At 37.8% G+C, this 13,523-nt stretch overlaps 1 protein-coding gene across 1 annotated transcript in view; it reads left to right on the top strand.

Annotated features, from left to right (window-relative positions):
* LOC113055619 (tubulin polyglutamylase TTLL7) overlaps positions 1-13,523 on the top strand; it is a 92,727-nt gene that overhangs the window by 57,822 nt on the left and 21,382 nt on the right. Inside the window, 1 exon segment of the mRNA XM_026222037.1 lies at positions 5,932-6,067. Within this exon segment, the coding sequence (XP_026077822.1) occupies positions 5,932-6,067 (136 nt within the window).

The raw sequence follows: 13,523 nt of genomic DNA, 5'->3' as shown, positions 1-13,523 counted from the left end.
TAAGACAGATTACAATTTGAATAAATGCTAGTTGTACAGATTTGTCCTTAAGAACACAGTACAGTCTTAACAGTATTAATCAGTACTAATCGCTGTATAATGTGCCATCTTATGTGTAATTCATGGTACTATGGAAGCACTTTACAACAAGGTTTATTTAATAAACATTAGGTAACTACAGTTAACATAAACTAACTATGGAAAATACTTCTAAAGTATTGATTAATATTAGTTAATCTTAATGTTAATTTCAACATTTAGTATATTGTTATCAATCAAAAGTTACATCTGGTCATATTATTAATGGACCTGAGCTAATATGAAGTAACAAGTTTGGGGATCAAATCTCACTATTAAAGGGGTCATATGACGTTGCTAAAAATAACATTATTTGGTGTAATGAAATGTGTTTATGCGGTTTAAGGTTCAAAAAGACATTATTTTCCATATACATTATTGTTTCTCCTCTATGCCCCATCTTTCTGAAACGCACTGACTTTTACAAAGTTCATCGTTCTGAAAAGCGAGGTGTGCTCTGATTGGCCAGCGTTCCATTGCATTGTGATTGGCCGAATACCTCAAGTGTGTGAAGGAAATGTTATGCCCCTTGTCATACTGTGATGCGTGTCCCAGTCAGAATACGACGTGATGAGGCAAAAATAATAAAACCCATTACAAACATGTCATTTGTTGCATCCAGTGGTGACACAATTGTAATGATTTATACCCTCTTTTTATGTGTTGTGTTGCGTATTGCACCGTGTAAACATAAAACCATGTTTGCATTTGTGATCGGAGAAACGACAAACAACAAGCGCTTGTCACAGTTGGTAAACCGTGATCTCGGGGTTTTTAATATGTGGGTGAAGTTTGTTTGTTTTGCGTCATCAGCAGCAGCTTTCACTCATTACCTCTCCTTATATATTGCCCCTTGTGTTTGTTTTTCTTCGTTGGATTGTCTTGTCTCCCCGGAACCCCATCCACTCATCTCATCTCATCTCATCTCATCTCATCTCATCTCATCTCATCTCATCTCATCTCATCTCATCTCATCTCATCTCATCTCATCTCATCTCTGGATACGACACTTACCTTCCCCGCAGTTCCTGTGTCACCCTCTCCTGCTGCTAACTCACCATTGCACTCCGGATCCTCTGAACACCTGCATCTTCCCGTACTGTGTATTCCCCGTCAAGTATCACTTGTTTCCCTGTCCTCATGTGCTTTGTCTGTCTACCTCATTAAAAATCACTAACTCGCACTGGCTTCCATGCCAGTCCTTTGAACAGTCGTAACAGAACGCTCTGACCTTCATGGAAACAGTGAGCACCACTTCTCTCTCCGAGCTCATCCACCACAGCATCACCCGTATGGATCAGCAGCAGGAGAGTATTGTCAACACCGGACGCGCGGTCCAAGCGCTGGTGACACAGGTGTCCAAGCAGATCCATCAGTTGTGGGGATTTCAATATCCATGTGTGTTGTCCCTCAAACCCACTTGCTCATGATTTTAAAACTCTTTTAAGTTCTTTTGGCTTAAATCAATGTGTGGAAGGTCCGACACATCAACTTGGCCACACGTTGGATCTCATTATTTCACACGGGCTCTCAGTTTCACTTGAAGAAATAACAGAATCTGGTATCTCAGATCACTTCCCCATTAGATTTGAGATCAGTATTCCACCACCCACTAGTAAACCTGTCTCCTCAGCCTCTAGGCGCCGCTGCATCACACCCTCTGTAGGTGTAGAGTTTGCTTCTGTGTTTATGGGCTCACAGTTTTATGCTATGAATGGTCTGGTCTCTCCTTCATCCCCAGATAATATTCTTTCTGTGTTTCTCTCCACAAGCACTGAAATTCTAGACTCTATTGCCCCTTTTCGGACTAAATCTATTAAACCTAAGGTGGATCCTTGGCTAAATGACACCACAAGGGCCCTTAGGCAACACTGTAGGCAAGCCGAACGAAAGTGGAAAAAGGACAAATTATTTTCTTCACTAGGTTTATTAAGAGACAGCCTGGCCACATACCAGAAGGCTGTGAAGGCGGCGAAGATGCACTATCTTTCTTCAGTCATAAATAGCAGTTGTCATGAACCTAGAGTTTTATTTAATACCATTAACTCTGTGTTGAATCCATGCACCTCTGATCCGACAGAGGTTTCAGTTAGTACATGTGAGAAATTTCTTGGTTATTTTACGGACAAAGTAGCAGCTGTCAGGCAAAACTGCAGTGCTAATTTTAACGTGTTTGTACCTGCTGCTCCGGTGCTTTCTGCTGTTTTTGAGGATTTTAAGCCAGTTTCACTTACACTGCTTTCTGAGGTAGTGCAGCACATGAAACCCACCAACTGTCCGTTAGACATTGTCCCAGCCAGGATAGTGAAAGAAGTTTTTAATACCGCCATTGGGTCAAGTTTACTCACTTTAATTAATTTGTGTCTTAGTCTAGGTTGTGTCCCAGCTGCATTTAAACATGCTGTGGTCAGGCCCCTACTTAAGAAACCAAATCTTGACCCTTCAGTGTTATCTAACTTTAGACCAGTTTCTCATCTGCCTTTTCTGTCAAAGGTTTTGGAAAAAGTTGTTTTTATACAGTTACAAGCCTTTATGCAGAAAAATTCTGTCCTCGAAAAATTTCAGTCTGGTTTTAGATCACGTCACAGTACCGAGTCTGCACTGCTAAGAGTACATAATGATATTGCCTTGTCTGTGGATGCCGGGAGTCCTGCTGTGTTAGTGCTTTTGGACCTCACAGCAGCGTTCGATACGGTGGACCATGCAGTCCTCCTCTCTCGTCTTGAGCATTGTGTGGGCATTCGAGGTTTGGCACTTCAATGGTTTAGCTCCTATTTAGCAGATAGGAGCTTCTCTGTTATGATTGGTGAATGCTCCTCGTCGGCTGCTCCTCTTTCTTGTGGGGTACCCCAGGGTTCAATTCTTGGCCCAATCTTGTTTTCTTTATATATGTTGCCGTTAGGGAGTATTATAGGAAAGCACAATCTATCCTTTCACTGTTATGCTGATGACTTGCAGATTTATTTGCCTTTAAAACCGAATGATAATGTCTCACTAGACTCCCTACTTAGTTGTATCGATGATATTAGGATGTGGTTGTCACAAAATTTTCTTAGTTTAAATAATGAAAAAACGGAGTGTATCATCTTCGGCAACCCAAACGGTTCAGCGGTGACTTTGGGGGCTTTGGCTCCATACCTTAAGCCTGCTGTCAGAAATTTAGGGGTTACTTTTGATTGCGACATGAAATTTGACAAGCAAATCAGCAATATTGTCAAAATGAGTTTTTTTCAGCTTCGTCTTCTAGCTAAAGTTAAGCCTTTTCTTAATAGGCATGATCTAGAAAAGGTGATTCATGCTTTTATTAGTTCGAGGTTGGATTATTGTAATGCTCTCTATGTAGGTTTAAGTCAAGGCTCTATTGCACGACTTCAACTTGTGCAAAATGCTGCCGCTCGGTTTTTAACAAATACACCTAAGCGTGTACACATTACTCCTGTCCTCTATTCCTTACACTGGCTTCCAGTACAGTTTAGAATAGATTTTAAGATTTTGTTGTTCGTTTTTAAGGCCCTAAATGGCCGAGCACCGGAGTACATAAGTGAGATTTTAACCCTGCGTGAGCACAGCCGGTCGTTACGGTCTTCAAATCAACTGGTTTTAGAAGTCCCAAGGTCAAAGTACAAGCGTTGGGGTGATCAGGCATTTGCAGTTGCTGCCCCAAGACTTTGGAACAAGTTACCCCCTGATATCCGTACAACTGCAGATGAAACTCTTTTTAGGTCTAAACTTAAAACCCACCTGTTTAGGATGGCTTTTAATACATAGTAGTGGTGACACAATTTCCCTCTTGCTGTTTTCTTTTTTGTTATATGTATTTATTGTATGATATGATGTTTATTGTATTCTATGATGTGAAGCACTTTGGATACCTGACAGTTGTTGTAAAGCGCTATACAAATAAATGTTGATTGTTGATTGATTGAGTTGACCTCTCCCACTGCGCCACCCGCACCGCCTGCACCGCCCGCCCCCCAGGACATCTCCCATGACCACTTCCGACCTGAACCTCGCCTTCCGGCACCGGAGAGCTATTCCGGTGAGCCTGACTTTTGCACAACTTACCTTAACAAGTGTTCCATGCACTTTGAATTACAACCCCGCACCTTTTCGACAGAAGAGTCCAAGGTCGCGTTTGCTCTCCAGGGCCACGTTATGGCGGACGGCGGTGTGGGAGAACCACCTTCCGTGTTACACCTCGTTCCACGCCCTCTCCGAGGGTCTTCGATCAGGCCGTGGCCGGCAAGGACCTTCACGGCTCGCTTCCCTGCAGTTCCTGTGTCACCCTCACCTTCGCACTCCTGATCCTCTGAACACCTGCATCTTCCCGGACTGTGTATTCCCCGCCAAGTATGCACTAGCTTCCTGCCAGTCCTTTGAACAGTCGTAACAGCGCTACTCTACAATGCTCCAAACTTTTGAATCATCAGTGGCAAAGTCTTTAAATATGAAGAGTTTGGTTCCAAAATTCAAATATTACATTTCCAAAAAAACATATTTGCCAAAAAAATATATTGAGTTTCCGCCAAAATCAGTATTGTATCTGGTCGGTACTGAAAAGTAAATGTTTAATTTTATGCAAAATGCGATATTCGCAGAGTTAGCAGAATTTTGATATCTCCGCTCAACCAATCACAGTGCACCATTCCACGCACTGTAAACGGTAACAACCAATGACAGTGCACCATTCACGCACTCTAGACAGTAATGGCGGCACTCAGTATATATGTGTATGCATGCTATTCGCATGCTACTCATGCTAGAAACAAGCTAGCAACATGCTAATCATGCTGCCAACATGTTAGCAAGATGCTAATCATGCAAGAAACATGTTAGTGACAAATGCTAACAACATGCTAATTATGCTAGAAAAATGCTAGCATCATGTTAATCATGCTAAAAAACATGTTAGCAACATGATAATCATGTTATCAACATACTAATATATCTTTCTAACTAATTTATCTATCTATTTTTCTTTCTCTTAAACTAATCTATCTATCATTCTTTCTTTCAAAGTAATCTATCTATCATTCTTTATTTTGAACAAATCTATCTACCATTCTTTAAAACTAATATATCTTTCAACTAATCTTTAAACTACTTTAAACTTCGAAATACTTTAAACTACTATAAACTTCTTCAAACTTTCTGGTCAGGCTTTCTCAAGCGAACTTAAAGTTTGTCTCAACAAACTTTTTTTTCTAGTTAATACTCTGTAAGTTAGTTTAGCTGTATGGGGTAGTGTTAAAGGGATCTAATATCTGGTCATGCAGAATTAGGTGTGCTTTATAAGTACTAATGAACAGCCAATATGCTAGTAAAATGCATGCTAATAAGTTAATAGTGAGAATTGTTCCCTAAACTAAAGTGTTACTGCGTTTTTATTAACTAACATTAATGAAGATGAATAAATAGTGTAAAAAATATATTGTTCATTGCTCAAATGTAAATTGTTACCAGTAATAGTAATACATTTTAGGGCTTTGTTTGCATAATCTTGATACTGTAGCGGCCTGCCATCTGATGTCTGATGTAAAATATGGGTCCTGAAGCACAGCCAGTTGCTGCTTTTAATTATATCCCCGACCCAATATGGCACTGATCTGAAGATTCATCACACAGATATAGACAAAGGTTTACACGTCTCTGGCTTTTGTTTAGTCTTAACGTCTAATATAAGAACATGTTTATTAATCATTAGTATATACACAGCGTTAATGGACAAATGCATGTGCGAAAAGAAATGAGGTTTGTTTAAGTGATTAGAAAAGCAGGCAGACTAGGCCGTTAAATCAGATAATCAGATAAAACTCTCTCTCTCGCCCTCCCTTTCTCCATCTCTCCGTACAGACGTATTTACCCCCCAGATGACAAGCTGCTCTTGGAGAAATATGAGAGTCTCCTTTCAGCTGCCTTTCAGACATTCCTCGCTGGGCTAGCAGCTTCACTTCAAAAGGAAATGAATAATCCACTGAAACGAATGAAGGCATGTATCTGAGATGCAACCGAACAATCTTTTACTCTTTCCCCTTCTCCCTACTACTTTTTTCTACTACTTGTTCTTTTGCATTTAAAATAAGAACTGTGGAAGTGTATTTTACTTCCTGACTCTTGTTGTGGTCATCTGTTGTTCATTAGTGTAGTTCAAGGCAGCCATCAGTATCTTTCATTATCTAGGCACATGAATGATTTCTCAAATCATATGGTTTGTTGTGGAGAGCGGTGCTATTACTAGAAGACTTTTGCTAGTAGACCTAGTTTACCTAGTAGATGGTAAATATAGCCCATTGACTGACTGTAAAGTCCATTCAGAATCTGGACCATCAGTGTTGAGAAAGCTATTTGGAACATTTTGTTTTTCAAACTACCAGCTACTCATAATTTAAGATTTTAACTGGTCAAGCTAGTTTCTTTGAAAAAGTAGTTTGCGACACTTCAAGTTGCAGAAAAAGTTGAATTTATCTTGTACAAAACAGCAAGGATCTATATAAATCCTTAATAAAACGAGTTAAATATTAAATAAAAAATTTATTTAGAATACAGTCTCACTGAGAAATATAAAGTTGCATTGACAATATATAAATACACAGCTGTAGAGTAAGCTGCCTTTCCACTCCACTTCCATCTCCAACAAACGATAAGCAGCAGACTGGGAGTTATTAATTTCCAATAGAGAATAATAAGACCATATGTGAATGTGAAAATGTAATCTTTGTTTAGAAAATGTAATCTTTGTTTGGATGCATTGAAATATTAACATATTATTACATTTTATTAAATTATACTTCTGCATCTAAACGGTACACAACCATCAGACCAGATATGAAACTAGTAATTTTCCCCTGAAGCAATATTCTTTAAATACTTTTCCTGTAAAATGCCAGTTGTTAATAATTATTTTCTACATATTAAATAATTATTTATGTGGATTAGCTCTAGAAAACCTACTGTTTTTCTTCCAGTTGTATTGGATGTCATTTGTTTTGGTGGATATATTCATGCATTATATTAAATCATTCATTCAAATAATTCATTTTACCATGGTAAATAAGAAGAGGGTGACAGTTAGTGACAGATTTGAAAGTTCCATGTGAAATGCAACAATCGTATGCAAATGTCAGAGGCAGTGGAAAGGCAATTTTAATAACGAGAAGTGTTATAATTGTAAGATATAAAGTCTGAGAAATATAAAACCTTTTTATAAATTCTAAAGTCAGTTGTGGGAAAATAAGTTGCAATTGTGAGAGAAAATGTTGCAGTTTCTTGGATTTGAGATGGATGGATTTCAGTAAGGATCTCGATGAGGGTGAGAGCATTTAACTATATTTAACCAGACTGATTTACTCTAAAAACACCATAATGTATGTAACTGACCTAAAGCTTTTCCATTTGACTAAATATGGTATTTTGTAAATGCATATTATATATTAATTTATATTGTAATATTAAATATATACAGTAATAATGCTGTACGATTGAAGAGTCCGGATGCAAAAGCCTCTAAGTGCCGTCTAAAATTTTCGGTAACACTTTATAATAACTGCACACTATTAATCATTAATTAAGCATTAGTAAACAGATAATTCATAATTTATAAAGCATTAACAGACAGTAATAAGCAGTTTATAAATACAGATATAAATGTTTTATTCTTGATTTAAAAGCATATCTATAATGTGTTTAATAATTGTATTTTCATACTTTATTCATGATCAATTTATCATTTCTCAATGAAGTATAGCATTATTTACAAAACAGTTATTTAGGAGTTGCCAGTGATTCATAAGATCACAAGCAATGTAGTAAATTCAGGTAGTTATAAAGCATTTAGTAGTGGTCAGTTAACTATTTATGTGAGCTCATCTAAAGTGAGGACTAGTTATGCCTTGTATAGCATTTATAAAGGATATTTAAAGGCTCAGTTATCTTCTAAACAAAAAATGGAAACAAACACAACACAGTGATACAGAAGATAGAAATATTAACAGCCTTTAAATCTCATTTGTAAAAGCTTTACAAGGCATAAATAGTCCTCACTTTAGATGAGCTCACAAAAATAGTTAATTAACAACTATAGTATGTTTTATAACTACCTGAATTAACCCTGAATTACAGTAGAAATACATGTTGATAAACCATTTATTAACACTATAAGTAATTATTACTATATGTCTGAATAAAAAGATGAATGCACATTTAAATAGTTTATTAATAATTTACTTACAATTTTATAAGTGATCTTATGAACCACTGACAACTTAATAACTGGTGTGTAAATAATGCTATACTTAATTTAGAAATGATAAATTGATCATTAATAAAGTATGAAAAAACAATTATTAAATACATTATAGATATGCTTTTAAATCAGGTATAAATCATTTATATCTGTATTTATAAACTGCTTATAAATGTCTATTAATGCTTTATAAATGATGAATTAACTGTTTCCTAATGCTTAACTAATGATTAATAGCATGCAGTTATTATAAAGTGTTACCCAGCACTTTAACACATAAACTCTTCAATTGTTTATGCAGGAATTAAAATCCAGATAAAAAAAAAAGGCCTTGGCAAATATGGCTACATCTTTTTAGACTAAAATATAAATATGTAATTGTTATGTAATTTATGTATTTGAAAAGCTTTATTAGCTTTAAGTACAAATCATCCCCCTCCATTTCTGAGCAGTTTCTCCTTTTTATTTATTATTTTTTTTTTTAATGAAAGCCTTTGTTCTAAGATTCTCTATTCAGCTGTAGTTCATTACTGTGCCGTGCAACCTCTCTGAAACCTCTGGATGTTCATTTTACAGGGATTTTCAAGGGTGGATTTCTGTACCCATGCATATGAATTGGGTTGGTGTCGCTGTTGGACAGTGTTTTCTCTACTTCCTGTTGGCCTTCTGTAGCTAATCATAGCTCCATGTAGCTGTTTTTATTTTATATTTTTTCTCTATAATCTTTCTTACTATCACTGTCTGTTTGTTTGTTTTTTTAATTGTAAAATATAACTTAATTCACACCATATTTCTGATATTACCGATCAATCTTATCAGATTAACTTTGATCGTTCATTCTTCCGTGACTGCAGCACACCTGCAAAGCGTTAGCACTCGTTAGCTTGTCATTAGCGTTTTCTTTTCTTTTCTCCTCTCCTCTCCTCTCTCACGCTGCAGTTTTCCACAAGTTCATCAAACAACCGCAGTAAGAATATTTCATCAAGCACGGTGAGTAATGGCTTCTCCTACAATTGTTATTTGCACCTCTTGCCACATGTACAGTTTATCTATCTCTGTCGCTGATGAGGGATTCACATGTGATAAATGCAGGGAAACAGTTAGGCTGACAGAGAAGATTTCAGAATTAGAGACACGCATCCAAACTTTAATTGAGGACAGTAAGAATGTTAGGGCTCTAGATATGGCTTTGGATGCGTCTAGCTCAGGGATTCCTGTACATTGTCCGGTTCCAGCAGAGCCCCTGCAGCAGGGCAACTGGGTGACGGTGAGGCAGCGTAGTCGTGGGTCAAAACACCGCTCTTCTGTTCCGATCAAAACATTAAACAGGTTCTCCCCACTCAGTGATGCACCCACTGAGAAACCTGATGAAAGTGCTCTAGTTATTGGCGATTCTATTGTACGGAACGTGAATATAGAGACACCAGCCACCATAGTCAAATGTTTACCGGGAGCCAGAGCGCCTGACATCTTGGCAAATTTAAAAGTGCTGGCTAATGCTAAACGTAAATACAGTAAGATTGTTATTCATGCCGGCGCTAATGATGTTCGACTTCGCCAGTCGGAGATCACTAAAAATAACTTTAAAGAGGTGTGTGAACTTGCAAGCACGATGTCAGACACTGTAATATGCTCTGGTCCCCTCCCTGCTTACCGTGGTGATGAGATGCATAGCAGATTGTCATCACTCAATGGCTGGATGTCTAAGTGGTGCCCACAGAATAACATAGGTTATATAGACAATTGGACGAGCTTTTGGGGCAGACCTGACCTGTTTAAAAGAGATGGTCTTCATCCCTCCTGGGGTGGCGCCACTCTTCTGTCTAGAAATATGGCAAATAGTCTTAGTGTTTATACTTGACTAACTGGGGCCCAGGTCAGGAAGCAGACAGACTGGCTAAACCGACCGTCTGCTAGCTGCCTCCCGTCACAGAGGTCAGTTAATTCTCAGCACATAGAGACTCTTTCACCTAGATATCACACTATAGAGACTGTGTCTGTTCCACGAACTAGAAAATACAAAAAACGTCCAAACCAAGTTAAGGTTAACAATTTAATTGAGGTTCAACAAATAAAAAACAAATGCAATATGGATAAACAAATGATAAAGATTGGCTTATTGAATATCAGATCCATTTCTACGAAAACACTTTTTGTAAATAATATGATAACTGATCATAATATAGATGTGCTCTGCTTGACAGAAACCTGGCTAAAACCTGATGATTACATTATTTTAAATGAGTCCACCCCCCAAGATTATTGTTATAAACACGAGCCGCGTCTAAAAGGCAAAGGGGGAGGAGTTGCTTCAATTTATAATAACGTTTTCAGGATTTCTCAGAGGGCAGGCTTCAAGTATAACTCGTTTGAAGTAATGGTGCTTCATATAACATTATCCAGAGAAACCAAAGTTAATGATAAATCCCCTGTTATGTTTGTACTGGCTACTGTATACAGGCCACCAGGGCACCATACAGACTTTATTAAAGAGTTTGGTGATTTTACATCCGAGTTAGTTCTGGCTGCAGATAAAGTCTTAATAGTTGGTGATTTTAATATCCATGTCGATAATGAAAAAGATGTATTGGGATCAGCATTTATAGACATTCTGAACTCTATTGGTGTTAGACAACACGTTTCAGGACCTACTCATTGTCGAAATCATACTCTAGATTTAATACTGTCACATGGAATTGATGTTGATAGTGTTGAAATTATTCAGCCAAGTGATGATATCTCAGATCATTATTTAGTTCTGTGTAAACTTCATATAGCCAAAATTGTAAATTCTACTTCTTGTTACAAGTATCGAAGAACCATCACTTCTACCACAAAAGACTGCTTTTTAAGTTATCTTCCTGATGTATCCGAATTCCTTAGCATATCCAAAACCTCAGAACAACTTGATGATGTAACAGAAACTATGGAATCTCTCTTTTCTAGCACTTTAAATACAGTTGCTCCTTTACGCTTAAGAAAGGTTAAGGAAAACAGTTTGACACCATGGTATAATGAGCATACTCGCACCCTAAAGAGAGCAGCCCGAAAAATGGAGCGCAGCTGGAGGAAAACAAAACTAGAGGTATTTCGTATTGCTTGGCGGGAAAGTAGCATATCCTACCGAAAAGCATTAAAAACTGCTAGATCTGATTACTTTTCTTCTCTTTTAGAAGAAAACAAACATAACCCCAGGTATTTATTCAATACAGTGGCTAAATTAACGAAAAATAAAGCCTCAACAAGTGTTGACATTTCCCAACACCACAGCAGTAATGACTTTATGAACTACTTTACTTCTAAAATCGATACTATTAGAGATAAAATTGCAACCATTCAGCCGTCAGCTACAGTTTCGCATCAGACAGTGCACTATAGACCCCCTGAGGAACAGTTCCACTCATTCTCTACTATAGGAGAGGAAGAATTGTATAAACTTGTTAAATCATCTAAACTTACAACATGTATGTTAGACCCTATACCATCTAAGCTCTTAAAAGAGGTGCTTCCAGAAGTCATAGGTCCTCTTCTGACTATTATTAATTCCTCATTGTTATTAGGACATGTCCCCAAAACCTTCAAACTGGCTGTTATTAAGCCTCTCATAAAAAAGCCACAACTTGACCCCAGAGAACTAGTTAATTATAGACCAATCTCGAATCTCCCTTTTCTGTCCAAGATACTAGAAAAGGTGGTATCCTCACAATTATATTCCTTCTTAGAGAAAAATGGTATATGTGAGGATTTCCAGTCAGGATTTAGACCGTATCATAGTACTGAGACTGCTCTCCTTAGAGTTACAAATGATCTGCTCTTATCATCTGATCGTGGGTGTATCTCTCTATTAGTTTTATTGGATCTTAGTGCTGCGTTTGACACAATTGACCACAACATTCTTTTGCATAGACTTGAACACTTTGTTGGCATCAGTGGAAGTGCATTAGCATGGTTTAAATCGTACTTATATGACCGCCATCAGTTCGTAGCAGTGAATGAAGATATATCATATCGATCACAAGTGCAGTATGGAGTACCTCAAGGCTCAGTTCTAGGGCCGCTACTCTTCACGCTTTATATGTTACCCTTGGGAGATATCATCAGGAAACATGGTGTTAGCTTTCACTGTTATGCTGATGATACGCAGCTCTATATTTCCTCGCAGCCCGGTGAAACACACCAATTTGAAAAACTAATGGAATGCATAGTCGATATAAAAAATTGGATGACGAGTAATTTCTTACTGCTAAATTCAGAAAAAACAGAGGTGTTAATCATAGGGCCTAAAAACTCTACTTGTAATAACCTAGAACACTGTCTAAGACTTGATGGTTGCTCTGTCAATTCTTCGTCATCAGTTAGGAACCTAGGTGTGCTACTTGATCGCAATCTTTCCTTAGAAAGCCACGTTTCTAGCATTTGTAAAACTGCATTTTTCCATCTCAAAAATATATCTAAATTACGGCCTATGCTCTCAATGTCAAATGCAGAAATGTTAATCCATGCATTTATGACTTCAAGGTTAGACTACTGTAATGCTTTATTGGGTGGTTGTTCTGCACGCTTGGTAAACAAACTACAGCTAGTCCAAAATGCAGCAGCAAGAGTTCTTACTAGAACCAGGAAGTATGACCATATTAGCCCGGTCCTGTCCACACTGCACTGGCTCCCTATCAAACATCGTATAGATTTTAAAATATTGCTTATTACTTATAAAGCCCTGAATGGTTTAGCACCTCAGTATTTGAATGAGCTCCTTTTACATTATACTCCTCTACGTCCGCTACGTTCTCAAAACTCAGGCAATTTGATAATACCTAGAATATCAAAATCAACTGCGGGCGGCAGATCCTTTTCCTATTTGGCGCCTAAACTCTGGAATAACCTACCTAACATTGTTCGGGAGGCAGACACACTCTTGCAGTTTAAATCTAGATTAAAGACCCATCTCTTTAACCTGGCATACACATAGCATACTAATATGCTTTTAATATCCAAATCCGTTAAAGGATTTTTAGGCTGCATTAATTAGGTAAACTGGAACCGGAACACTTCACATAACTCCGTACTTTCTACATCATTAGAAGAATGGCATCTACGCTAATATTTGTCTGTTTCTCTCTTGTTCCGAGGTCACCGTGGCCACCAGATCCAGTCTGTGTCCAGATCAGAGGGTCACTGCAGTCACCCGGATCCAGTACGTATC

This window comes from Carassius auratus, chromosome 36 (assembly GCF_003368295.1).
Source record: "Carassius auratus strain Wakin chromosome 36, ASM336829v1, whole genome shotgun sequence".
NCBI lineage: Eukaryota > Metazoa > Chordata > Actinopteri > Cypriniformes > Cyprinidae > Carassius > Carassius auratus.
This window is presented reverse-complemented; position numbering and strand designations above follow the sequence as displayed.